Raw genomic sequence first — 26,318 nt, forward strand, 5'->3', positions numbered from 1 at the left:
GAGTCAGACTTTTTGAAAAAATAGGGAAGGGCATGGCCGCCTTGCGGTAACTGTCCGGAGGGCTTCAGCAGGCCCTTCACTACCTGTCCTCAGGCCTCGGGGAGGTCGGGGTAAGGGGGCGCACCGACTGGCTCGGAGAGGTGGGAGTCCTGACAAAGCCGGGCGGGGCGAGGCTAGGCTCGGCCCCGCCCCGGGAGCCCAATCCCGGTTTCACTGCCGCGGGCTGCGTGCGCGCTCTTCCGGTGGCCGCGCAGGTGAGGAGGGTCCCAGGGGTGGGGCCCACGTGACCGGGGTGCGGGCGGGGCCGGCGCCTCCCCAGCAGGTGCGCGGGTGGTGGGGGGCTTCTCGGCCCCTCGGAGCTTCCTGGGCCCGCGGCGCTGGACGCCCAGCCCCACCACAGCCTGCGGCGGGACGCCGGCTCAGTGAGTGGTGAGCGGTGAGGAGGAAGCGCGGGCCGGGGGTCTGGAGGGCCCCGCATCCTGCCTGGTCTCGTTCAGGGGATACAGGTGCGCGACAAGACGCTGGCCGCGTCGCCGCTGTCCTTCCGGGCGCGGGGATCCTGGTTATTGGGAGTCGGGCATGGCTGAGCCGGTTTAGTTCCGGCCACTTTGGGGTGGAATCTCGAAAGACTTAAGAGTGGATTTTCACTCAGAGACTCAAAGACAGCACGCACGCAGGGCTGAGCAAAAGACTTGAGCGAGATAGGTGGGACCGGGCGCCGCGCGGCTGACTTGGGAGACACGCGAGGGAAGATGTTCCGTAGCCCATGACCACTCACTCGTGGGTGAAGTTAAATCCCTCGGGGCTTTTCGCAGCCCCCTGGAAGCCCCAAAACATCCGAAATCTGTCCTTTTGTTGGGCCTAGTAAAACTTGAAAGCCGCTAAAACGGTGGCTCTGTGTAAAGGTGACCAAACTCGACTCCTGTGACACCTTGCGGGGGGTAGGGGCAGCGCAAGTAGGGGTCTCACTTCTCCCACCGCAACGGCTTTCGCGGATATGTGCCCCTGGGAATGCAGTGAGGGTCTGGGGCTTGGACAAAAAACAGCCCCACTGTGCCTCAGCATGCTGAATCTAAGTGGTTCTCAATGACACCCTGTATCCACATATTTAAGATGTGCTATAATACAGCTGACCAATTCCCTTCTGATCTCATATATTTTGCTATTCCACTATTCTTCAGATTTATATGTTTTTGTTTTTTATTTAAACATTGATTGGGTGATCTAATTCAAATAAGCTACCTTTCACAGGTGCAGATAAATCCATTACAGTGAAGTACACTTTTTTATATACCGGTGAATTAAATTAAGCAATGGGGTATCCTTTAAATGCATATATAGTATAGATATTGACGGATATTATATAAAACTTGCTAAAGTTGATTTGCTGTGCTTTTGCTTCTACTATTAGGAAAATGTATTTCAAAACTGTAGTAGTACATTGCATTCAAGAATTTAAGCTTTTTAGATAGACAAAGATAAGAAACAAAGAAACGATTGTTATCATTTACAGAACTCCGACTTAGCGTTGGGCATCATGTGGCACTATGATAGTTGATTCTTTAAAATTGGAGTGCCCCGTTTAGAAGACCCCCGAATTTAGACTTCTCTATCTCTTCCCATTTCCTGGATGATTCTATTTAGTCTGTGGCAGTACATGCCCATATGTATATAGACTGCCTACTTGACATCTTCACCTGGATTTCAGACTCTGAGACTGCTTCTCCCCAAGGCTAAACTGGAGGGGTGAACTGTTGCAGGTGAAATGATCCGATGTCTGGGTTTTGCTTCAAAGTAATGTATTGACAGAGGGAATAAGGTCAGGGATATAGAAGAAACAAGATTGGTCATAAATTGATAATCATTAAAATTGGTTAATAGGTATATAAAAGTTCATAATACTGTTCTGTCCACTTTTATTATGTTTGAAATTTTCTATTAAAAAAGTTTATCTCCATTGCTACCACCATCACCCACTGGATTATTTCAGTGGCCTCCTAGCCAGTCTCCCCATTTTTGCCCTTCTCCTGGAGTGTACTCTCAACACAGCAACTAGAGAGCTCCTATTAAAACAAGTCAGCCTGGCTAGTGTGGTTCAATATCAGTTGGTTGGAGCATCGTGGTTGTGAGTTCAATCCCAGGCATGGCACAGACCTAGGTTGTGGGTTTGGGGTGCATACGGGAGGCAACCGATCAATTGTTCTCTCTCACATTGATGTTTCTCTCTTTCCCTTCCTCTCTTTCTCTCTCTTTCTCTCTCTCTTTGACTCTCAAAAAAACAAAAACAAAAAAATGTCAGATGTGTCACTCTTCTCAGAATCCTCCAGTGGCTCCTCATCTGACTCCCAAGTAAAAGCCAAAATCCTTTCCAATAGTTTTCAAGGCCTTAATGATTCAGGTGGCCTCAATTCTATGTCTTCCTCACTCTGCTGCTAACACACTGGCCTCCATGCCTTAATAGTTTAGCATGCCAGGCTCTCTTTCAAGGCTTTGCACTAGCTGCTCCATCTACCTGCAACACTTTCCTGTGGAATGCCTGCTTGGCTTCATCCTTTATCTCCTTCATTTCTATATTAGATGTCTTGTTCTCTATTAAGACTTCCTTGGTCATTCTATTTAAAATATAACACCCTGCCCACAATGCATTCCTTATCCCCTTTCTTAACTTTGTTTCTTAGTATTTGCTCTCCTTCACTTCCTTTATCTATCATCTGTGACCCCCACCCCCCACTGGAATATAAGCTCCATGAAGACAGAGATTTCAGTTGGCTTCACTCACTGATACACTCAGCATGGCACACAGCACTGATACACCTGGTACATGGCAGGTGTTCAGTAAATATTTATTGAATGATCAATCTCCATTTTGCAAAGTAAAATAAAACATGCCTTAGCAATTTCTAAATTGCTTAATATCATCAAGTGGAATTATCCTTTTAAATTTTGATACCACCTGCATAGTGTCAGATACAAATTGTGCCCAGTGAGTTTTCAAGTAAATACACACTTAAGAGCAATTTGAGACAGAACTTCAGATGCTGTAAACCTAGTAGTTACATTAGCAAATGCTTTCCTTCTTTTTGTTTTTGTGTCCATGTTATTGATTTCACGAAGGAAATCAACAGGTTTAGTAAAAGTGCTTTTTCTATGCTTTATTTTTTAGGTGGGTTGAATACCCTCTAGGGTAACTTCTGAGTCTCCCCATGGCAAAAGCAATCACCTTTAGATAATTGCTCTGGAAAGAGTGATATACATGGTCATTGCTGCTGCTTTGTGTTGTGCTTTTGGGGATTCTTTACCTTTGGTGATTTCTTTTCTCTAAGAAATCAGTTTTAGAAATCTAGTATCAAGTGTTACTATTTTGGAGTGGGAGAAGCAATACCCCTAGACTGACTTTCCTGACTTAGGAAGGAAAGGGGCTCTTCACTCCCTGTGTTTTAATAGGCTGCTGCTCCTGGGCCATTCATTCCAAAGCAGATTTGAGTTAATGAAAATGAGTTATTTGCTGACCTGTCACATTTTGGTATGCTTAAACTCTTTAATATTTTGATTTAGCTGTTTCAGGAAAGGACTCTCCTTGGAATGTGGTAGCATTCTATCTTCTTAAAGTTTAGTCCTTTTTTTGTTTTTTTACATTTTGTTGTTTACAGAGCTCATACATAAGTTAGACTTATGAATTTTTAATTTAGAGCTGAGTTTTAAAATTTTGATTGCCCTTAAAGTTGTATAGAATGATGACTTTATCCCTGGCTAACATTGTTACGTATGTTTAAAATATACATATTTATGTTATCATTTTATATATCAGAATAGACATAATCATACTGGTTTCCTAAATATGATCATTTGCTACTGAGTGAATTAAATCAGCCTCATTGAGACAATAAAAAATTGAGTATAAGTGATAACTTTAATCTTGGCCTCAGGTCTAGAAATCACAAATGTCGTCAAATGATGGAAGATCCAGGATTCGAGATAGGCACTACGATGAGGTCCCAAGGGACTTGGCCCATGAAGATGGCACCATAAGAAGCCTCCAGCCTCTTCGTGACAGTGAGCTGGCTGTGAGCGCTGATCCTTTGCCACCACCCCCTCTCCCATTACAGCCACCATTCGGCCCTGACTTCTACTCAAGTGACACAGAGGAACCGGCCATAGCACCAGATCTCAAACCTGTAAGGCGCTTTGTTCCTGAGTCTTGGAAGAACTTCTTCAAGGGGAAGAAAAGGGACCCAGAATGGGATAAGCCGGTGTCAGACATCAGATACATCTCGGATGGAGTGGAGTGTTCACCTCCAGCCTCTCCAGTGAGAGCAAACCACCGTTCACCCCCCAACTCCTACAAAGATCCTTACGGAGGGTCAGAAGGAACCTATAATTCCCGGAAAGAGGCTGAAGCGATGCTTCCCCAGGATTCCTATGGATCTCTAAGCCGACACACACAAACAGCTCCAACGTACAGTGAGAAGGTGGAGGCGTATAACCTGAGGTATTCCTACATGAAGTCGTGGCCTGGCCTGCTAAGAATTCTGGGTGTGGTGGAGCTACTCCTAGGGGCCGGCGTCTTTGCTTGTGTTACAGCTTACATTCACAAGGACAGTGAGTGGTATAATGTGTTTGGCTATTCCCCGCCCACTGCCATGGGAGGCATTGGTGGCCTGGGCAGTATGTATGGGGGCTATTACTACAGCGGCCCCAAAACTCCTTTTGTACTCGTGGTTGCTGGATTAGCTTGGGTCACCACTATTATTATTCTGGTTCTTGGCATGTCCATGTATTACCAGACCATTCTTTTGGACTCTAACTGGTGGCCCCTAACTGAATTTGGAATTAACGTGGCCTTGTTTATTTTGTATATGGCTGCAGCCATAGTCTATGTGAATGATATCAACCGAGGTGGACTCTGCTACTATCCATTATTTAATACGCCAGTGAATGCAGTGTTCTGCCGGGTAGAAGGAGGACAGATAGCAGCGATGGTCTTCCTGTTCGTCAACATGATTGTTTACCTCATTAGTGCTTTGGTTTGCCTCAAGTTATGGAGGCATGAGGCAGCTCGGAGACATCGGGAATACATGGAACAACAGGAGGTAAGGAATTTCACAACCTTTCATTTCTTTCTAATGTTTCTTTTTCTGTTATTTACTCCCTTGTTTAATATATATAGTTCTCAAAAAAAAAAAAAGAAAAGATTTTTACAAAAGCCTTTTTGAAAAAAATGATCTGAGGTTCAAAAGTCCTAGTTCAGTATCTGACAGGCAGTGACTGGGATCACCCACTCCGGTGTGTCACTGTTGTGCAGCATTGCAAGTAGACACCAGGTACGGAATGTAATTGAGAATTTGTTGGCTGCATTATTATGTCTCTCTGATGTTTGAGGGGAAACCGTAGCTACTGAATTCCTGTAAAGAAGAATTAATAACATATTCAGTAGTAAAATGTGTAATCCTTAAAATAAGTTTGAGAACAATCTCGATTCTTTAGTGTGGTAAGACTAAAACCATAATTTTTCAGTTAGAGGAGGAGAGTGTTCATTCAAATCTGTTATGATGAGCCCCACTTTCTTCCAGTGAGTTAAATAATTCAGGTAAGAATATGGTGAACTACATGTGATTTTTTTTTTTTTCTTCAAATATTGAGAGGTTCAGTTGTTTACTCTGAAAATTTACTCAGGCATTTTGATGTTTCATCCTTATTTTAGGGAGATGAGTGTTCCAGAATGAGAATGCAAGCCATGTACTTGATTTCTAAGATTTAACTGATTAAATCTTAGAAAAAGAGAGAAGAATAAGAAGAAGAAGGAGGAGGAGAATTAATAATAATAAAATCTAGAGGACAAGACTGTATCAAAGCGCTATTAAAATAATTTTATTTGAACAGTAGCAAAATGTTAAGAGTATGTTCTACTAGCTTCATTATACCCTGAAATAAGTTAATGTTTTGCTTTCTTCTTCTAAGGAGGAGTGTGTAGTAGAATTTCTTAAGACACTGAAAATGTCGGTCTTCAACTTTTTTCTTAATTTTAAGTTAATTACATTATGCATCTTTCTTTTCCCACTTTTCCAAATATCTTTTTATATTATATAATTGCACATGGTGTACGGGGTGGGCAAAAGTAGGTTTACAGTTGTAATACAAATAAAAAATACAGTAATAAATAACAATAGAAGAATAAACTTTCACATATTCATAACTATAAACCTACTTTTGCCCTCCCCTGTATACTGGGCAAAACTATAGATAAAAAATGAAATCCTGACCTTATTTACTCAATAACCTATTTATTTACTCCCTGACCTATATATTTTGTTTTTACTGTTTTGCAAAAATCTTATGCCTAACAGCAAAAAAAAATTTGACTAAGTTTACAACAAGTACCTTATGTTCTGCGGAGAACCTCAGCCTGTTTCAATGTGACCCATACTCTTTTGTCACACAGTTTATTAATCTTACTAGAACTTGACATAGACTTCAGTTTTTTCTAAAAGTTCATCTTGGCATGTTAAGCATATTTCTTGCTTTTTTTTTAAGATTTTACTTATTTTCAGAGAAAGGGGGAGGGAGGGAGAAAGAGAGGAAGAGAGAAACATCAGTTGGTTGCCTCAAGCTCCCAAGTGGGGACCTGGCCCACAACCCAGGCATGTGCCCAGACTGGAATTGAACCAGCAACCTTTTGGTTTGCAGGCCAGTGCTCAATCCATTAAGCTACACCAGCCAGGGCAAGCATACTTCTTAAATGTACATCTATATATACAAAGTAAAGAACTTTAAATTCTAATCAGTGTGAAATCTAGGTAGTGAAGCACACACATCCTCATAATTCTGTGTAAATTTAATAACAATAGAGTTCTTAATGTCATTTCACAATTCTACATTCATATTACCTGTAATTATCAACATAATACTTTAATTCTTTTCCCTTCACCAACAAAAACTTGTTTCTATCAGACTTTTCATAATGGCTGATTAGACTTGATTCACCTCTGATGTTGGAGGTTGTGCCTCTTTGTGTTGCTATCACTTCCTGAAAGTTAAAAGATGTTATGGCTTGTGGCTTTTTTCTATTCATTTGATAGTGTAACTATCTCAAACTCTAATGGTACAGGGTAGTGGGAGCCAAGAAAAAAGAAAATCTAGGTGTTTCAGAAGACTTACCTAATAGTCTCTACCATCTCCATGCCTCCACCTCTGTTCTTTGTTCCTGATTGACAGGGAATTAGAGTTATCCTACCTCCTCTGGTTCTCTCCTGGCCCATTGACTAGTGACCAAAAGAGTAGGCACATCTGAAAAGTAGAGAGAATCAACCTCTGTAAAATTGAAGTTTGGGCTATAAATGCAGATGGATGAAGATATTTGCAGAGTAACCTCACATGCCTTTGAAAAATCATTTTAACTCTTTTTGTTCCAGAAAAGTGAGCCATCATTTTCATCAAAAAGGAAAATGGTAAGAAAAAAGCTCACATTATATTTTATCTAGATTTGTTAAAAACTTTTCTCTCTTGTCTGTGAATCTACAGAGTAGTTCATCTGTCTATGAAAGTGATCTATTACATGAGTTCCTAAGAGGACTTCCAGCTTTTTTCTAACAAAGAGGACCAAATTAGATAAGGCTATTAATAGCTTCTTTTAATTTTGTTAGATGAAAACTTAATATAAGTGAGTGTTGGTTCTCCTTATATGTTTAAATTTTAATTGTTTTTAAATGAAGATAATTCTCTCAGACTTTCTGCAGTCTCTTTAAAGTTCTTTCAGATGGCAAATTTTGTGTCAGGGAAGACATTTCTATTCCATCATTTATTAACTGTGTGATGGTAAGCAAGTATTTAACTTTCTAATGCCTTGGTTTCTTCATCTGTAGAATTGGAACACTAATACTTTCTACTCACAAAATTGTTGAGATGATTAAATGAGATGCTATTATTATAGTTATTTACATATATGTAATATAACCCTGGCTGGTTTGGCTCAGTGGATTGAGTGTCGGCCTGCGAGCTAAGTGTCGCTGGTTCGATCTTCCAGTCAGGGCACATCAGAGAAGGAAAACTCTGACTCCAAAAAACCTCCGCTGCCTTGCGGCATACCTCTTCAGGGGAAAGGCTAGGGGAGTAAACCCCGACAGAAAATCCGGAGCCGGAGTCCCTAAGGCGGTTTGACGTTGTAGTCAACACCGGCAACTCCTGCGGCGCACCTGAAACCAAGCTGTATTGACTCCGTCTTTCCCTTGGACCCTTCAGCTGCGAAGAGAGGGGGGGTCTGCTGCATGGGCAACAGCAGACCCTCCATATCACCCTGCCCAGGCTCTGTAGCTTCAGCTTCACTGGAGAGGACACTCCAGCGTCATCGCAAGATGTCGATTCAACACGGGAGGAAACAGATACCGTGTCACTCCCGAGTCGGACTGCACAACCATTCTCAGCGGTGCAGATAGACACTTAAGAAGCTACACCATCGTCTCTCGAGACGGACGGCTGCCAAACGAATACTTTAATATATTTTAATCATAACTTTACATCATTGAAATGTTCTCTAATTTTTAAAAAAATCCTTACCCAAGTATGTTTACTGATTTTAAAGAGAGAGGGAGGAAGAGTGAGAGAGAGAGAAACATTGATCAGTTGACTTCTGTGCGCACCCCAGCTGGGGATCAAACCAGCAGCCTAGGTATGTGCTCTGACCGGAGATTGAACCAACAGTCTTTTGGTCTATGGGACAATGCTCCAACCAATTGAGCCACCCGGCCAGAGCAAAAAGTTCTTTTTTAAGATATCAGTATTATTTCTAAGCGAAAGTTGAGAATCAAGCTCATTGGTTTGTTTGTTTCTTTGAAAAGGGAGCATATTTACTTCATTCAAAATTCAAAGGAAGTCTTCTCCCACTCCTATACCCTGGCTTTCCAATTCTCCTGCTTGGAGGCAATTAGTGTCTTGTGTTTCCTTTCAGAAATGCGCTATGTATATTTTCACTCTCCTCCCCCTTTTACACAAATGCTAGCATACTATACACACTATTATGTTCCTTAGTTCTTCCAAAATACATTTCTAAATGCCTTCTTATTAACACATAGTACATAAAGACCTTTTGCTTTCTCTTTTTACAACTACATAGTAGTGCATTATGTGGATGAGTCATAGTTTATTTAACCATGAAGGAACATTTAGGTTGTTTCCAATCTTTCACTATTAAAATAGTGAAAACAGTGAATAACCTTATACATATAAGAATATGCGTGTGCAAACATCCTTTCATATATTTTGATTGTCAGAGTGCCCAACAGAAATTTTACCAATTCCCACTCCCAAAAGCACGATAGGCTTCCTCATCCCCTGACCAACACAGCGTGTTAGGAAATTTGTTGGCAACTATCAGTCTAATAAGTGAAAAACAGTATCTCATGTATTTATTATTTGCATTTCTCTTATCATTAATGAGGCTGAGCATTTTTCCTATGTTATGCTTGCATTTCCTTCTCTGTTAACTGTCCTATCCTGTCCAATTTTTTTTTATTGGATAGCCAATTTGTGCAAGCCCTTTGTTAAGTACATGCATTTCGAAAATACCTTTTATTGGTTCTTTTTAACTTTATTCTCTATAACACACAAATACTCTTTGAAAATATTCTCTTGATATGATGTACTGAGAAGAACACAGCATCACTGTCTGTGGTGTTTCTGCCCAAAGTATTTTGTTCATACTGAAATAAGGGATTTTATGAAGTGGGTGAACAGTCTGCCCAAGGGATAGTGATTAATACATCAGTGTCATCATTAATTAATTCATTGAACAAACATGTGCCTCTTTGGTTGTGGGTCAGTGATATGAATACTACAAAAGAGTATCATCTCGCCCTGGTTGGTATGGCTCAGTGGATTGAGCACCAGCCTGCAAACCAGGTCACCTGTTCGATTCCCAGTCCGGGCACATGCCTGGGTTGCAGGCCAGGTCCCCAGTTGGGGGGGTGTGAGAGGTAGCCACCCATTGATGTTTTCCTCCTTCTCTTTCTCCCTCCATTTCCCTCCCTCTAAAAATAAATAAAATCTTTTCTAAAAAAAGAGTATCATTTCATACATATATATGTATATATATGTATATACATAAACATGTATGTAATTGGAGGGAAAAAGAGTATTATCTCCATTTCCAGGGGCTTACAAGTCTATCAAAAAAGAAAAACATAGAAGATTAGCAGAGTATAATTGTATGAGTGTCTATGTGTGTATATGTGAGAGGGGGGTCACAAGCATCGAGAACTATAAAATAAAACGAAATACTTTGCTTAGAGATTTGAACTTCTCTCACATCTCTTGGGAAAGTCAATCTATGGACAATAATGTCTCAAACTTGGCATTGTTAATTGTTCATCATTGGGATCTGTACCCACATTTTTTAAAGAGCCAGTTGCATTATTTCTGACATGTATGTAAAGTCATCTGAATTGCAGCTGACAAGGCTCAGCAGCTTTTCTAGAATTATTTTAGATGTTCATAAATCTTTAGAAATCAAGAGCTACCTGGCCAGTCCTGACTGAGCAGGTATGGAGCAAATGAGACTGGTCTTGAAGAGTTTCTCTCTCATAAAGCAGTGTGGACCTAGTGCTACAACCTATGCACTTTAAACATTGTTCAGAGACTTAGATACTGCTGTACTTTGTGTGTGCATATATGTGCCTTTTCATTTGTTTTATGTATTTTTTTAACTTCTTGGTTGCCTTGTGTTTTAGTTTTGTGTTCATTTATTCAACTTTTATTGCTGTCAGGATATACATTTCCATTAGACTTGTTCTAACTCAGAGGTAAATGGATGCTCACTTTTAAGCTGTCTAAAATGTACACATCACATATACCTGAAAGTGATAATAGTAGTTGCCTTTCAGGGATAAAGGGAGACTTTTCATTATGTACCCTTTGAACTATGTATTAGTTTTTAAAAAAATTAGGTTAATGCTCATTTCAAATATTAAGATAAGCAATATAAGGCTGATGTTTAAATATTAAAAACACTGGCCTTTGTGATTTAAGTGCAGCTTCCCTAACTAACCCTATGTACCACCTTCCAGTGTTAGTCCAGAGACATAAGAGAGTTTGACTAACGTGGAGTCATCAAGGGGGTGGTTTTGGCACATCGTTGCCAATACTCTCATCAAGACTGCCAGCATTGCCTTAACCCACTGGGAAGCCCAACTCCCTCAGAAGGAAAGTCATCAACTCCACCCTGGCCAGGAATGAGTCGCAGCCCTGTAAGAGTCCTAAAATAATGTTCACTGCATAAGATGTTGAGTTTAAAGGAACTTTGGTTTAGAAGATGGATCAGAATTAGAAAGACTTCATAAAGGAAAAGGGACCTCAAAACCTACATATGAGAAAATTCACTTTCTAAAAGCTGACTCTCTTGTTTATAGGTGATGTCAAAATCTGATATGAGTTAGCAAGTCAGAGTGCTAACATTAGGAAATGTGTTTCAGAACATCCTTAGGGGAAAGAGAAGAATCTATTTGCTTTGTGGGGTTAAAGGTGGTGTGCACTCTGCAGGGGTTGACTGCTCAGCATCAGACTGGACTGTCTCATTGAGCTGCAGTGTGGTGATGATGTGGCAGTGGTGGGCATTCTTGGCCAGGGTAGAATTTATGGGCTTCCTGGTCAGTCCCTTGGAGGTGATGGGATTTACCAATGGGATTAAGTGCAGAACAGATTGAAAAGCTTGTCTAAATTGGCGGAAGGTACCTCAACTGATAAAGAGTGGCCAGTGTCATTGGTGAGAATGTGGCTGAAGCAGGTTTCACATGTGGGACAGGATCAGAAAGATCTTCCAGGGAAGTCAGGGCACCTCTTTCAGGCCACCCTAGAAGGTTGGTGCCCAGTGTGTCCAGGATGTGTTGTGGGGTTCCAGATCCTAGAAGTCCTGAAATAGTCAGGAATAACCTTATCAGAGGTGGAACCCCATTCCTGGGACTTCTTTTAAAATTATATCAATCCAGTACATCCTTTCGAAGGTATCTTTTCCTGGGAGATGGATTACCATGAATCAACATACGTAGATGTATTTTACAGGCAAACCTCTGTGAGAGAGACTCTCATGACTTAACTGAGGAATCTCCATTGGTCTTATCAATGAGAAACCTTGTAGAAGAGCTTGGACCTCCAGCTTCTCATCAGATATGATTTTTACCTGCTTCTTCCCTAGTCCTTAGTGGGAAAGAATCAGCAGACTATCCTAGGAGAAGCAGTGCAGTATGTTGAAGAGAAAATAAACTTTGAGATCAGGCAAATCTGAATTTGAGTACAAGATCAGCTATTTACTAGCTCTGTGACCCTAGGGAAATTATTTACCATGTCTCTGACCTTCAGTTTTCTGTCACTTGTTTGGAACTACCTACTAGGCAATGCCTCCTTTGGTATTTAAAAAAAATGACAATATATAAAAAGCAAAAAGCAAACAAGGTTATTTTTAAAAGAAATTATATACAGACATAAAATAAGGTCAAATAGAGACAGACACAAATTCTAATAAATCCCTAAGTGCTGAGCAGATTTCTTTCCCAAGCAAAAAAAAAAAAAAGCCAAAATCTAATCCAGGCATCAAAAGTAATGGTGTGGGTTTGGGATCAGTGGTCTGTGCATCATTGCATTATACACTCAAAGGAAGAGAGAGCCAGAAATTGGGCAAATAGACACTGAAACACGTATCTAGCTCTCCCTGTTTGTTTGTTTTTAAGTATTTATTTATTTTTAGTGAGCAGGGAAGAGAGGGAGAGAAACATCTATCAGCTGCCTCTTGCACGCCCCCAACTGCCCAACTGGGGATCTGGCCACAACCCAGGCATGTACCCTGACTGGGAATTGAACCGGTGACCTTTCAGTTTAGGGGATGACGCTCAACCTGCTGAGCCACACCAGTCAGGGCTAGCTTTCCCTATTTCTAATTTAACAGGATATTCATTAGCTCCTTTTTAATCTGAAAGACTTACTAATTATATACAAAGCATTACTTATCCCGTTGCTTAATTACTTTCTCTTGCCTCACAGTAAGGCTCCTCTGATACTTGCTGACAAAACTAGTTTTTACTAGAAGCCAAGAAAGGTCATTTCTGGGGCTGTGTTTGTAATCAGAAACACTGTGTGGGAGTGGTCTGGCCCAGGCCTAGAGCCCTGCACTTCCCACGGAAGCTTAAAGTGATTTTGATTCTTTGTCTCATGTCTAGTTTCAGACTTTTTCCCCCCAGTAGGGTTTTCTGAGCTGATGATCAGTGAAGTTCACCCTAAAAGACTGGAAGAATAGCCCTGGCTGGTGTGGTTCAGTGGATTGAGTGTCAGCCTGAGAACCAAAGGGTCACCAGTTCAATTCCCAGTCAGGGCAGATGCCTTGGTTGTAGGCCAGGTCCCCAGTTGGGGGCACACTTTCTCCCTTTCTCTCTCTCTAAAAATAAATAAGTAAAATCTTAAAAAAATAAAGAGTGGAAGATCTATTAAGAGCATAAAAACAAAACAAAAAATAAAGCAGATGAAGTGGTCTTTGTGGTGGAAATGTACTGGGTTCTTAAAACTAACTTTTTATATTAAAAGGTAAATCTTGGGAATAGAGATAGACGAGAAAGGAAAATGAATAGTTCCTGCTTGAAAAAAATTTAACTAGAAAAAAACCAAACCTCTTATGGACTGTTAGGTGGACTCTCATGCCCACTGTGAGGACCTGGGCTGAAATCATGACTCTGACAAGAACCTCTGAGCTTGCTGCCTGGGGCTGCTGCTGACATCTGTAGGGTCCGCGGTGTTCATAGCTGCTCCCTCAGCCAGCGGTGTGAGAAACGGGTTGTCCAATAGATAGAAGCTGAAAAAGGAATGCCATGAAATAGAAATCCTTTTACTTAAGCCAAAATGATTTCCCCTAATGTGCAATAGTGTGATTCATTTTCAAGATTAAACATGTCAGCACTCACAGGATGAAGAAGTGGGATCCTCACCAGTGGAGAAAAAAACAGAATTTTCCCCAGGGTATTCTGCTCCCACTGGAATTCTTGCTCTTTTGGTCCCAGTGGCTGGGTGTGCTTTTCTGCAAGGAGGTGAGCTGGTTCCCCTTTCCCCTCCCCCTAGCACCATGTCTGGGAGGTGAGCTGGTTCCCCTCCCCCTAGCACCACGTCTGGGAGCTTCTCCTTTTCATAACCACCCCTTAGGCTGGTGAGCAAGTCTCATCCTCTAATCTGGGCTGCACTGTTTGGTCAGTTAAGAGCTAGTGGTTTTTAGAATGAGCTCATCTTAGACCAAACCTCAAAGGCAACCCCAGAGATAGAAAATCAGGAAACAAAGGATTTTAAACACTACCTGGCGAGGTTTTAAATCTCATTTTATATTTGTTTTTGGTGCCGTAGGGGCCCTCCCAAACTACAGTCAGTTTAGTTTGAGTTTAACTTAACAAGCCTGAGGCGGGGGCTGGCGGGGGCTGGCGGGGGCCGTGGAAGGACGCTGACTGCAGTCAGGAATGGGCATCGCTGTGTCCAAGCCAAGTTCACTTCCTCCAGCAGGATGGCATTGCCCGCCCTGCCCAGCACAGATGCATTTCTAGCATGCTACCAGAACTTCAGGGAACTTTAGGATTGAACAGTATACAGTTAACTACACTAGGTTACACTATCAAGGAGCCAAAAATTTCTGGGTTTTAATTAGGGCTTTTCCACTCATGGTTGTGAGACCTGGGTGAATGTACTAAACCTCTCTGAACCTGGCTCTTTTATGTGTAAAATGGAAATCCCTTTCCTAGAATCCACCAACCTTACCAGCTCAATCGGTGCTCTGGGCACTGCTCAGTAGGGTCCTGGACACTTCCCAGCCCCAAAGCTGCGCACCTGCCCTTCTGGGTAGGGTATGCCAGGCCTTCCCCCCTGCTGCCCTTCTTTCGGCTGTTAGCTCTTGAGGCCTGTGCCCTGTGCTTCCTCTCTGGGCTATTTCATCTTGTGTTCTTTTCCTCTCTTGAATGTACCATTTTTTTTACTAAAAAGGCCTCTAGGAGCTCTCCAGTGTAGAAACCAGACTTAAACCACCACCTCCAGGATCCTCATGGCCTCTTCAGGGAATCATGGAGAAGGACACGTGGGCAAGTTAGAGACATCCACCCTCTCTCCTCTGGATTCTTTACCTTCCTTTCAGATAATGAACACAACGCAGCTCGTATCCCTGTCTGACCTACTCAGTGGCTACTTATAATTGACTCAGCTCAGGTTCTGGTGTCATTTTTTTATTCTGCTTCAGTTGACTTGTTCCATTTTTATTCCCTGGATTTCTTACTTTGAACTACATTTTCATCTTTTATAATTAGTTGGGGTATACAGCATTCCCTCACTTATCACGGGTATTATGTTCTAGATGCCCCTGCAATAGGGTGAAAATCTGCGAAGTAGGAACCTTCCATTTATTTTAGTATTTATATATATTTTAAGGCTTTATAAACCCTTCCCACACACTTATATACCATTCCCTGTCCCTTATTAACCTTTCCCACTCACTTATTAACCTTTTCCACACTTTTATAAACACCACTTATGTTCTTAAACATATTCTACACTCTCAAACCTACATAACTTTAACAACATACGTATATAGTACCACAAAATCCCGCGATCTAGCGAAAAATCTGTGATAAATAATTAAATATAATATTTTTAAAAATCTCACAATACAGCGAGGCCATAATAAGTGAACTGTGATATAGAGAGGGACTACTGTAAATCCAAAATAAATAAGGTAATTTAGACCCCAGATTCACCATTACATCATCCATCTTTGACATATACACAATTGGCATTGGAAGGTGTTCTACCAATATTTTATGCTCGCCCATATCTCAATGTGAGTCCCTTTAGCTGTTACAGAAATGGAACAACTATGTCACTATAAAACATGTAATCCTGGACTTCCAGCCAAGATGGAGGCTTAGACTGACACGCTCGGTCTCCCTCTACCACTAGAAATGAATACAACTACCTCAAAACAAAAGTAACTAGAAATTCCAGAAAATAAAACTACACGGAAGCCCAACGTACAAAGTTATAAACCAGCGGCGCTCGTTGGACGGGTAGGAAGAGCGAATCAGGCGGTGCTGTTTGCGGTAGCAGCGGGGACAGCGGCAGGGAGAGCAATCCTGGCTGCATTCAAGCCTAGGCAGCTCGCGCCCCCAATGCTGGGAAAGGCAGCCCCACGCATTGCTTCGAACGGTGAGGCCCAGAGGGCAGAGGACGGATCCCGGTCTCCCAGCGGAGAATAATGGCAGGAATCCATCTTGGACCCCCGCCCCCACACAAAGCTCCACAGCACCCCAAAAAGGTTTCGGATTGCCACTGGTCGCTGGGTAGTGACGACAAAGCGCCACAGCACAGCAAAAAAGATAGTGGATCGCTGCCGGTCGCCGGGTTGTGATGAGTACATGGGCTCCTCCTCCTATAGCCTGCCTAAGAAGCAAAGCAAAACAGAAATCTGTCGAAATGAGGCAGACAGCTATAGAAATTCGGGTGACGCAGCTCACCAGGCAGCAGATGAAGAATCTGACAGACGAACAAATAAGAAACCTTTCAGAGGCTCAATTCAGAGCTATAGTCATTAGGTGACTTACAGAATTAACAAAAGATTTGGAACAAGATGAGAAAGGATTGAAAGCCACTCATACTGAAAAGAATGAAAACACGTACGAGAAAAGTGGTGAGGAAATACAATCCAGAGATCAAATCAACAAACTGGAACATAGGGAAGGAACAAACAGTCAACCAGTGCAGAAAGAGGAAACAGAAAGCAAGGAAAGTGAGGAGAAGATCAGAAACCTCTGGGACAGCTGTAAGAGAGAACATTCAGATTATAGGATTGTCAGAGGGCGAAGAAGAAGAACTAGAAATTGAAAAATTATGTGAAAAAATAATGAAGCAGAACTTCCCTAACTTGGGGAAGGAAATAGACTTACAGGTCCAGGAAGCACAGAGAGTTCCAGAAAAACTGGACCCAGGGAGAAACACTCCAAGACACATTATAATCAATTGTCAAAAATTAAAGATAAAGAGAGAATCTTAAAAGCAGCAAGAGAGAAGAAAAGAATCATGTACAAAGGGGTCCCAATTAGACTATCAGCTGACTTCTCAAGGGAGACCCTGCAGGCAAGAAGGGACTGGCAAGAAATATTCAAAGTAATGAAAATCCCAAACCTACAGCCATGAATACTCTATCCAGCGAAATTGTCATTCAGAATAGAAGGGCAGAGAAAGTGCTTCCAGAACAAAATAAAACTGAAAGAGTTCATTAGATCCAAACCACTATTATATGAGATGTTAAAGGGACTGGTTTAGAAGGAGGATCAAAACTATGAACATTAAAATGAAAACTGCATCACAAGAACCAGCAACAGAAGCTAGGGAATCAAAACAAAGGCAAACTAAATAGGCAACGATAATGGGAAAACAATTATAAGTATGGGGAACATATTGTGGGGAGGTCAGCAGGGAGGGGGAAGGGGGAAAGGGAGGGAGATGGTACAGGAATTAAGAAGCATAGTAGGAGGGAATGGAATAGACAGGAAGAGGTTGAGAAGAACTATATGTACAACCAATGGACACGGACTAAAAGAGAGGGACAACTGGAGGGAGGGGGGCCACCGGGTGGAGTGGAGCAGAGGGAAGGGAAATTGGGACAACTGTAACAGTATAATCAATAAAACATATTTTTTAAAAAAAGTAATTGGAAAAAACAAAAAAACATGTAATCCTGAAATGAGACGTTAATTGCTGTTTCTACTTTCTTCTTGCCCTCCATTTTCTTCTAAGAATAAATCCCGGTTTGTTTTTCTTCTGCCTCTGTTTGTAAAGAAATCCTTTTTCTCCCAAACTATAGTGTGAAATGGCCATCGGTGGTGACAGACTGAGAGACCAAGAAGTTAATTTCAAAGACTTGAGAGAAACAAAAATGAAACCTGAAGTACTGAGTAGACACATCCCCCCGGGCCACATTCCCAAACCTGTCGTGTTGCCTGACTACGTGGCGTGAGTATCCATCTAAATCTTTCTTTGGGATAGGAATTGAGAAATTCCTTTTGGGCTTTTCCTTTTTCTCTTCATCTCTGAGTTAATCCTCTCTGCTTAAACTCATTTATATTTGAACAGTTGTTTGTCACCTGCAAGATAGTGTATTGAATTGAAAGTACAGTATGGTCAGCGAGGAATAAACTAAGCTGATTTCCCATTCAGCTTGTTAGACTTAAAAGTTACAACCTAGGTTAATTTTTTTCCTCCAGAAAGTACCCTGCGATTCAGACGGATGATGAACGAGAGCGCTATAAAGCTGTGTTCCAAGACCAGTTTTCAGAGTACAAAGAGCTCTCTGCAGAAGTTCAGGCCGTCTTGAGGAAGTTTGATGAGCTGGATGCAGTGATGAGTAGGTTGCCACATTATTCGGGAAACCAGCAGGTTAGTGTCGACAGCTGCCTGGGAAGACTGATAGTTTGGGAAGAAAGAGATCTGACCTTTTTTAGAAATGTAGACAAGCCATAACCATACACATCTGCTATCTGTCTAGGAAAGTCACTTGAGGTTTTCAAGGGTACTAGTCACGATTGCAGTTTAAATTATATCATGTAATGTCTTTAGCTTTCAGTTATTAAACAACACTTTATTTTCTTATCTAAAGTATTAATTAACAAGATACATACTAAGTCAGTCAGGATCCCAATGGAGACAGATGGCACACTCAAAGAAAATTTTGAGGCAGGGTATTTTTTTTTCCACAAAGGAGTGGGCGGTATATGAAGGAGCCACCAGGGGCCCTGCATGCTCCAGGAGGAAGGAACACAACAGCTGAGTGGGTACCACTCAGGCCCAGAGAGCACAGTGGGGAAGGGTGGAGAGTGGATCTGAAGCTGCAAACATGAGCTGGTGGTCACGTACGTCAGTGATAAACATGGCCATGGCAGAGAGGAAAACCAGGGTGGGGAGGGCAGCGTTTTCAGTAATGTTCTTTCTTTTTTCCCTGTAAATGCCTTCTTATTTCATATTCTACTTTCATTTTTTACCTAATGTACACATTTTTTATTGAAATATTCACATACCGTAAAATTTACCCTTTTTAAGTGTGTAATTAGTGGATTTTAGTACAGTAGTTCCCCTCTATATCACGGTTCACTTATCGCAGCCTCACTGTATCACAGGATTTTTAAAAATATTATATTTACTTATTTATCGTGGATTTTTCATTATATCACAGGATTTTGTGGTACTGTATATGTATGTTAAAGTTACATAGGTTTAAGAGTGTAGAATAAACGTAAAGTTCCTTCTTCACGGGGGGTGGGGGGGTTCTAGAACATACTACCCATGATAAGTGAGGGAATACTGTATATTCACAGAGTCAAAGTCATACAACCATCACCACCAATTCCAGAACACTTCCATCACCACACAAAGAAACCGTGTGCCCATTAGCACTTATTCCCCACCCCCCACCTCTCCAACCACTGGCAATGACTGATGCACTTTCTGTCTGTATGGATTTGCTTATTTTGAACCTGTCATATAAATGCAGTGATATAGTGTGGCCTTTTGTGTCTGGCTTCTTTCACTTGGTATAATGTTTTCAAGGTTCATCTATATTGTGTTGTAGCAACAATTGGTACTTCTTTCCTTTTTGTGGTGGGACAATGACATTCCATTATATGGATATTCTGCTTATCAGCTGATGGACATTTGGGTTGTTTCCACTTTTTGACTATTAGAATAATACTGCTGTGAACATTTGCATGTACTATACTACCCTACTTAAAGGGGATGTATTAATCTAATCTATTACTTAAGAAGTTAAAATTTTAAGAATTCACACAGCATTTTAAAATAATGTCAAAGAGATTAATGTATGTATATATAATGCATACTTTTTTATACATATATTCTTTTCCTTAGACTCATAGAAGTTGGCTGTCCTTGTTTTAACCACAGACTTTTAAGTGTACATTTAAATCAGTTATAATTCTGAGCTATCTAAACCAAGTGTGTAGAGTAGTGACATTTTCCCAAGACTGGAGGAATGGGATAATATTGGCTAAGTAACACTAGTACCAGGAAGCAGGAAAAATCCAGCAAATACTGCAGGTCAAGGGTCAATTAGCTTTTGGAGATCAAGCAAGGTCCACAGGTCCACGAAGGGCGACCATGTTTACAGGCCCTCAAAGGAGTGTAGGAAGAAACAAGCGGCCCCAGGAATCTGCATCAGCACAGGGTGGGAAGAGCGAGCTGGGCAAGGGCTCAGGCAAGAGGGTCTGCAGTTGGGGAGAGAGTCTTCTGATTATAGTAGAGGCAGAGAGGCTGAGTCCTCCCATGACATTTCCCCACAGTGTCAACAGTAGTCATGTCCTCTGGTTTTTAACATAGTATGGCAAGTAAGTAGCCACATGACAGGGCCACGCTTAGTCTTGGTGTCTCCTCCAGTCCTTATCTAAAGTAGAAGTACTAATTGTATCACAAATGTTCACTTCTCTTTGGCCACAGGCGGAGCTTCGCCATGGGTGAGAGTCTGCCAGTAAGGTTCATTCATGTCCCAGCAAGTCCCCAGGGGGCCGGGTCAAAGCCCAGTGGGCTCTCTTGGAGGCACGGGTTCTCCCATAAACCTGGTTGTGGCTCTTGAAAAATTAAACAATCGCATTACTTTTCTAAGCCCGTAAAATACCAGTATTGCTGGAAATCATCCCTCTGGTCCTCCCCCTCTTAAATTCAGTTTCTCTCACAGACTCTAGAATAGGTTTTACTGCTCTCATCTCTGTGTGTGTCTCTGGCTCAGCAGCCCTGGCCCCGAGCGGCTGGTTTGCTCCCAGTCCAGGACCTGTTAATATAGATGACAGCTGAGGTTCCTCTCTCTGCGGCAGCCTGCACAACACAAATGCCACTCGTGATTGTAGTATGTAAAAGACATTGCAGAATTAAAATGTATTGGGAAAGAATGTGAGTAAGTGATAGAAAGTGTTTTCAGGGGAAGCTTTTGGAACTATGAATTATGACATTTTATTTTTTATTTATTAGATTTACTGTATCTGGCGGTGTCTATAGCATAGGTTTCATGGATAAATGAATGTGTTGCTCTAGTCATCTGTTCCCTTTGGATAGGCTGGTCAACACCTTAACAAATTTTATATTTATTATAAAACTTAGAATAAAGTTAGAAGGAACATTATATTAACTATTTTCAAAAGTTCAATAGTCTCGACCTCTTCGTCTAGATAGCTAATAACATGAAAAAGAACTTTCCAATGGGGATGAAAATGATGCTTAATAAGCTAATGTGATCGTTATGTGCCAAGCACTTTCCAAGGATCCTTTCAAAGACGTGAACCTTCTCACAACCCTATGAGGTAGTTATGGTTATTATTTTCATTTACCAATAAGGAAACTGAGTCTTGGGGAGGGTAAAGAGCTTGCTCAGGGTCACATGGCTGACAGGCAGTGGCACTGGGACTCAGTTCTGGTCTCACGCAGGCGGGGCCTTTCTCTCTGCTCACCCCTCAGCCCCACTGCCTGGCAGGTAGGAAGTCCTCAGATGTTGTCCAGTGCATCAGATTTTTGCGTATGAATATTGTCCTTGAGTCTTAGGTAAAAATTGTTTTCTGTCCTAATTCCCAATGTACTTTGAAACATTCTTGAGATATGTGAGTAAATGCAAGTGTTTTAATTCAAGTATACAATATACTATTTTTAGGAACGTGAGAGAATTTCAAGAATCCATGAAGAGTTTAAGAGAAAAAAGAAGGTGAGTAAAACCATTTTCTTTTTCAAAGTATATATATTTTTTCAAAGTATGTATATTCTTAGCCAGGTACAATGGAGACAACTGACAGACTTTTATTCTTTTAGCTAAAGGAGTTTTTTTTTTTTTTTTTTTTTTTGTATTTCTTAAGATGTTCCTTGTTAGGGAATGGGGGTACCCAATGGACACCTTTCCTTCCCATCTCTGTTCTGATTGCATTGTGCTGTGTCCTGAGTCTGCCAGCGGGGAGACCAGCACTGATGCAGAACTCGTCGCCCACATTACCTTCAGAAGCATGAACTTACTGTACATGTTTCCAACTCCTTCCTTAACGTAATTGCACAAATCAGTAGAGGCTGGAGAGAGTTTTTATTAAACGCTTCTATACTATTCACTTTTTATGTATTTTAACCTACTGAAGTTAAAGGTGCCTCAGCTCTTTGTACTTATTGGCTTTACTGTGAACCTGAAACTATTCTAAAAAATAAAGTCTACTAGAAACCTGGTGGACAGCTTAACTGGTTTTCTTACAAGGCAGATTTTGAAATCTGCTGCAGGAAAATCTGCTAGCAAGGGTCATTTTCTGGCTGATAACATATGTTTCTTTGTTTATTTTCTGAGGAGACAGAAGCTGATAGAACAACTGTGTTTCTTTTCCAGGATCCTACGTTTCTGGAAAAAAAAGAACGCTGTGATTATCTAAAGAATAAACTTTCTCACATAAAGCAAAGAATTCAAGAATATGATAAAGTAATGAATTGGGATGTACAAGGTTATTCTTAAGCCTTATTTGAAACCACTTTTTTATATGAAACTTCATATTTATTTACTGTCTGTTTTATATTAGTCTCTGTGATAGAGAAGCAAGTGTTTCCCGCATTAGTTTCTTGTTGGTTTCACTTCAACGTTTCAGAAAAAATTCAGATTTACTAAGGACCTTTACTGAGAATGGAGGAAATCCTGTATTCATCTGTGTAGAATTTATGTTGAAACTGAAAGTGATTTAGAGATCATATTCTCAGGTGTGAGTGCAAGTAGAGTATTGGTTCTGGTGCTGAGAATGAGTATTAATTTTACCTTTTTTACTCAAGCAGGTTCCTAAGATTTTATAGGGCAGATGTCTCTTCCTGGTCACAGGTGTCATTGTTTTCCCTTGGGAGGGGTTTGGATGCAAGGTCAACATGTTCAAGTCTGATGATCTTGGGCAAGTTGCTTAATCTCTCTATGCCTCTGTCCTCGTCTGTAACACAGGGCTAATAATAGTACTACCTCATAGGGCTGTTATGAGGATTAAATGAGTTAATATTGGTAAAGTACTTAGAACTGGCACATTTTTAGCACTACATTAGTGTTTGTGAAATCTGTAGAAATGTTTGGGACATGAATAAATGGCCTAGAATGTCTCGAGGAAAGGTCCTTAATGAGCAAGCCCAACCAGCTAACCAAAAGGCATGGGTCTCATGACCTTCTCTTTTGTGCTGTTAATAACTACATGTAGTCTTAAGCAGACGCTTCCATGTGGTTTTGTGCCCACAAGGGTCCTGTCTGTCATCAGTATCGCTGTGCACACGTGTCCACAGCCCAGCCGTTCCTGCACACGTGTCATTGTCACATCGTCACAATCACATAGGACTGTGTGAATGTCATTGCCTTTTCTCTCCTGTTTAGATGTTTATCCTCAGACCCCATGATGTTACCTTTACTTAGAATCCCCCCTTCATTTATTGGGATGCTTCATCTTCCCAAGAATTAATCTTGGCTTTGGGGCTTTATCCAAGAGAAATGTTTTATTTTTATTAGTATGAACAATGAACTGCCTTAAAAAGTTTTTTAAAAAACCATTGTTATTGGAGCATCTATCTTGTAATTTCCCAGGTGTAGAAATACAGATTCTTAATACAACTGCCATTCAGACCATTGATGTTCCAAGACTTTTCTAAAATGAAACCATAGAGAAAAATGGAAAAGCAGAGGGCTAAAAAGTGTTGGCTACTGAGTGAACGTCCTAGTTTTCCTTTGTCAATGAAATCTTACTGTGTCTTGTTAGTATTTTAATACCATGGTTCTCTAACTATGCTTAGGGCTCTTCTGAGAGTCTTAAGGGGCAACAGGCAGGGAAGTGTGAGGCCTCCTCTGGAAGCCCACCTGAATCAGAACAGCTTCACTTTCTATTTTATGTATTGGGCCCCATGTTAACATTTCACTTAAGAATATCAATGCTTTAAAAAAAAAAGAAAATAATACCATTTTGGTAAACTGTAAAGAGTTAGATTAATATTGAAATGATCTGTTAGGGAAATTTAACTCTGCAAAACTTGATTTTGTTACAGCTGTAAATGTTAATTTTTCAAAACCAATGTTGTAACACTGAACTTAAAAATTTCTATGTCAATACCAAGGCATATTAAAATTTTAGTTACCTGTTGTTTTGCTGTTCTAACTTTCTTGTGTTGACTGGGCATGTTCTTGAAAATATTTTCCATTATCATAAAATAAACTGGAAAATCTTTGGAAACCTGTAGGTCATTACACTCAGGTGGCTATTTTCTCCTCCATTATTTGTAAAAACGCAAAGTCAAGGCCACTGTGTTGCTTTCCACAGGCTGCCATAACAAAGTCCCACAAGCTGAGGTGGCTTAAAACCCCAGAAGTTCTCTATTTGTCACTTTTGCAGGCTAGAAGTCTGAAATCACAGTGTCAGCAGGGCCAAGCTCCCTCTGAAACCTGTAGAGGAATCCTTTCTAGCTTCTGGTGGTTTCCTGGCAATCTTTTGTGTCCCTTGGTTTGTATATGTGTCACCCAAATCCTGTCTTCACACAGCTGTCTTCTTGTAAGGACACCAGTCATATTGGATTAGTGACCCACCCTCAAGAGGATGACCTCATCTTTTTTTTTCAAGTCAGCAAGTATTTATTTGTTCAGTTCAATATAACATGCAAAATGGTTAAGAACCATTATTATTTTTCAAATATACTGGAACTTTTTTAAAAGTTTTTAAGATTTTACTTATTTATTTTTAGAGAGAGGGGAGGAGAGGGAGAAAGAGAGGGAGAGAAACATCGCTCGGTTACCTCTCCAACCAGGGACCTGGCCTGCAACCCAGGCGTGTGCCCTGACCTGGGAATCGAGTCAGTGACCTTTCAGTTTGCAGGCCAGCGCCCTACCCACTGAGCCACACCAGCCAGGGCTAAAATTTTTTTCTAATTACAAAAGTAGTACATGCAAATTGTAGGAATTTTTGAAAAAGCAGAGTACAAAGGAAAAAATAATTTAAGTACGAATAATCTCACTGCCTAGAGGTGGCTACTGTTAATATTTGATATATTTCCTTTGTCTATGCAATTTTTGGCCCATCACCATTTATCCCTCCTATACCCTCTTCCGCCTCCACCCACTTCTCTCCCCCAGGTGACCTCATCTTAACTAACTACACCTCATATGACCCTGTTTCCAAATAACATCACATTCTCAGGTACCAGAGGTTAGGACTTCAACATATCTTTTGGGGACAAGGAGACAAAATTCAACCCATAACAGCCACATTTGGCAAAGTGCGAGATTTAGAAGCAAAGGTAATTCCCTATAAATTTTTCTCCTCCACCTGACTTTAACATATATTCTAATTTGCAACTTAACTTGAGACTGTGTCAGCATGTCTAAAACTTGGAAAGAGGAAAGTATATATTCTTCACTTATTTCACTGTCATTTGCCTTTTATGTGCCAGATGCTTTCATTAAACAGGTGGTGGTGTAGCATTGAAGACAGACTAGAAAACAGATAGGGACCTTGCAGTTATTGTCTAACAGGAGGTCTGAATGAGAAGACAAGGGATCCATGACGAAGTACACATTTTTATGTGCATTTCTACAAGTCGTTTGCATAATAAACCTGATATTGAGATGCACCAGTGTTCACAAATTAAACAATATAAGAAAAATCTGTCATTTTTTCTTGACTCTTGTCTAAAAAAAAAAAATTATTGTGGAAAAGTTTTTAAAGGGGGGAAGAAAAAAACAAACGACTATAAAAGCTTAGAAAATAAAAGTCCCACAGCTATTCATTTCACTTCCTGGTGATATATATGGTTTGGAACATAACCTTCCAGTCTTTTTATGATACGTATAATTATTTTAAAATTGTCTACTTTAATACTTTAAATGAGTTTTTAAAAAAGCAGGTCTGCAAGGCTGCACCAGCGTGTGGTAGGGAACCAGGGTGTGGGGGTCACAGGCAGGAAGGTGGTACACCCTGCAGACCGAGAATGTGGACTTCCAAGCGTGCTGCAACCAAGGCTCCAGATCCTGCTGTGTGATCTTGACAGAGGAACCTCTTCGAGCATCGGCCTCCTTATCTGGAGATAATAATACTACCTGATGAAATTGTTGTGAAAATGAAATGCAATAATGTACGTAAAATACCAGGAAGATGCTTGCTCAGTAAGTGGTGGCTGGATATTCAAATATATTTTTCATTGAGTTAGTTAATGAGTTGACTCCTTTAAAAGTAGAATGTCAAAATGACTAATAATGACAATGACAAAAGGCTTTTTCAAAAAGTATATAGGTAATA

The 26,318-nt window shown here is 40.9% G+C and overlaps 1 protein-coding gene across 3 annotated transcripts; it reads left to right on the forward strand.

Annotated features, from left to right (window-relative positions):
* Positions 1-192: 192 nt before the first annotated feature.
* Positions 193-23,860, forward strand: MARVELD2 (MARVEL domain containing 2). 3 transcript variants are annotated; one of them, XM_090278950.1, is made up of 7 exons: positions 193-254; positions 3,927-5,090; positions 7,410-7,445; positions 17,858-18,006; positions 18,258-18,429; positions 21,701-21,751; positions 22,409-23,860. In XM_090278950.1, the coding sequence occupies exons 2-7, from the start codon at positions 3,942-3,944 to the stop codon at positions 22,529-22,531; spliced, it is 1,680 nt and encodes a 559-aa protein (XP_090135076.1). In that variant the 5' UTR covers positions 193-254; positions 3,927-3,941; the 3' UTR covers positions 22,532-23,860. The 3 variants fall into 3 exon arrangements, with proteins under 3 accessions (XP_090135076.1, XP_090135078.1, XP_090135077.1); XM_090278951.1 differs by lacking the exon at positions 193-254 and adding an exon at positions 315-506; XM_090278952.1 differs by lacking the exon at positions 7,410-7,445.
* Positions 23,861-26,318: the final 2,458 nt, after the last annotated feature.

Source organism: Furipterus horrens, unplaced genomic scaffold (assembly GCF_987537825.1).
Source record: "Furipterus horrens unplaced genomic scaffold, mFurHor1.1.pri manual_scaffold_5, whole genome shotgun sequence".
Taxonomy (NCBI): Eukaryota; Metazoa; Chordata; class Mammalia; order Chiroptera; family Furipteridae; genus Furipterus; species Furipterus horrens.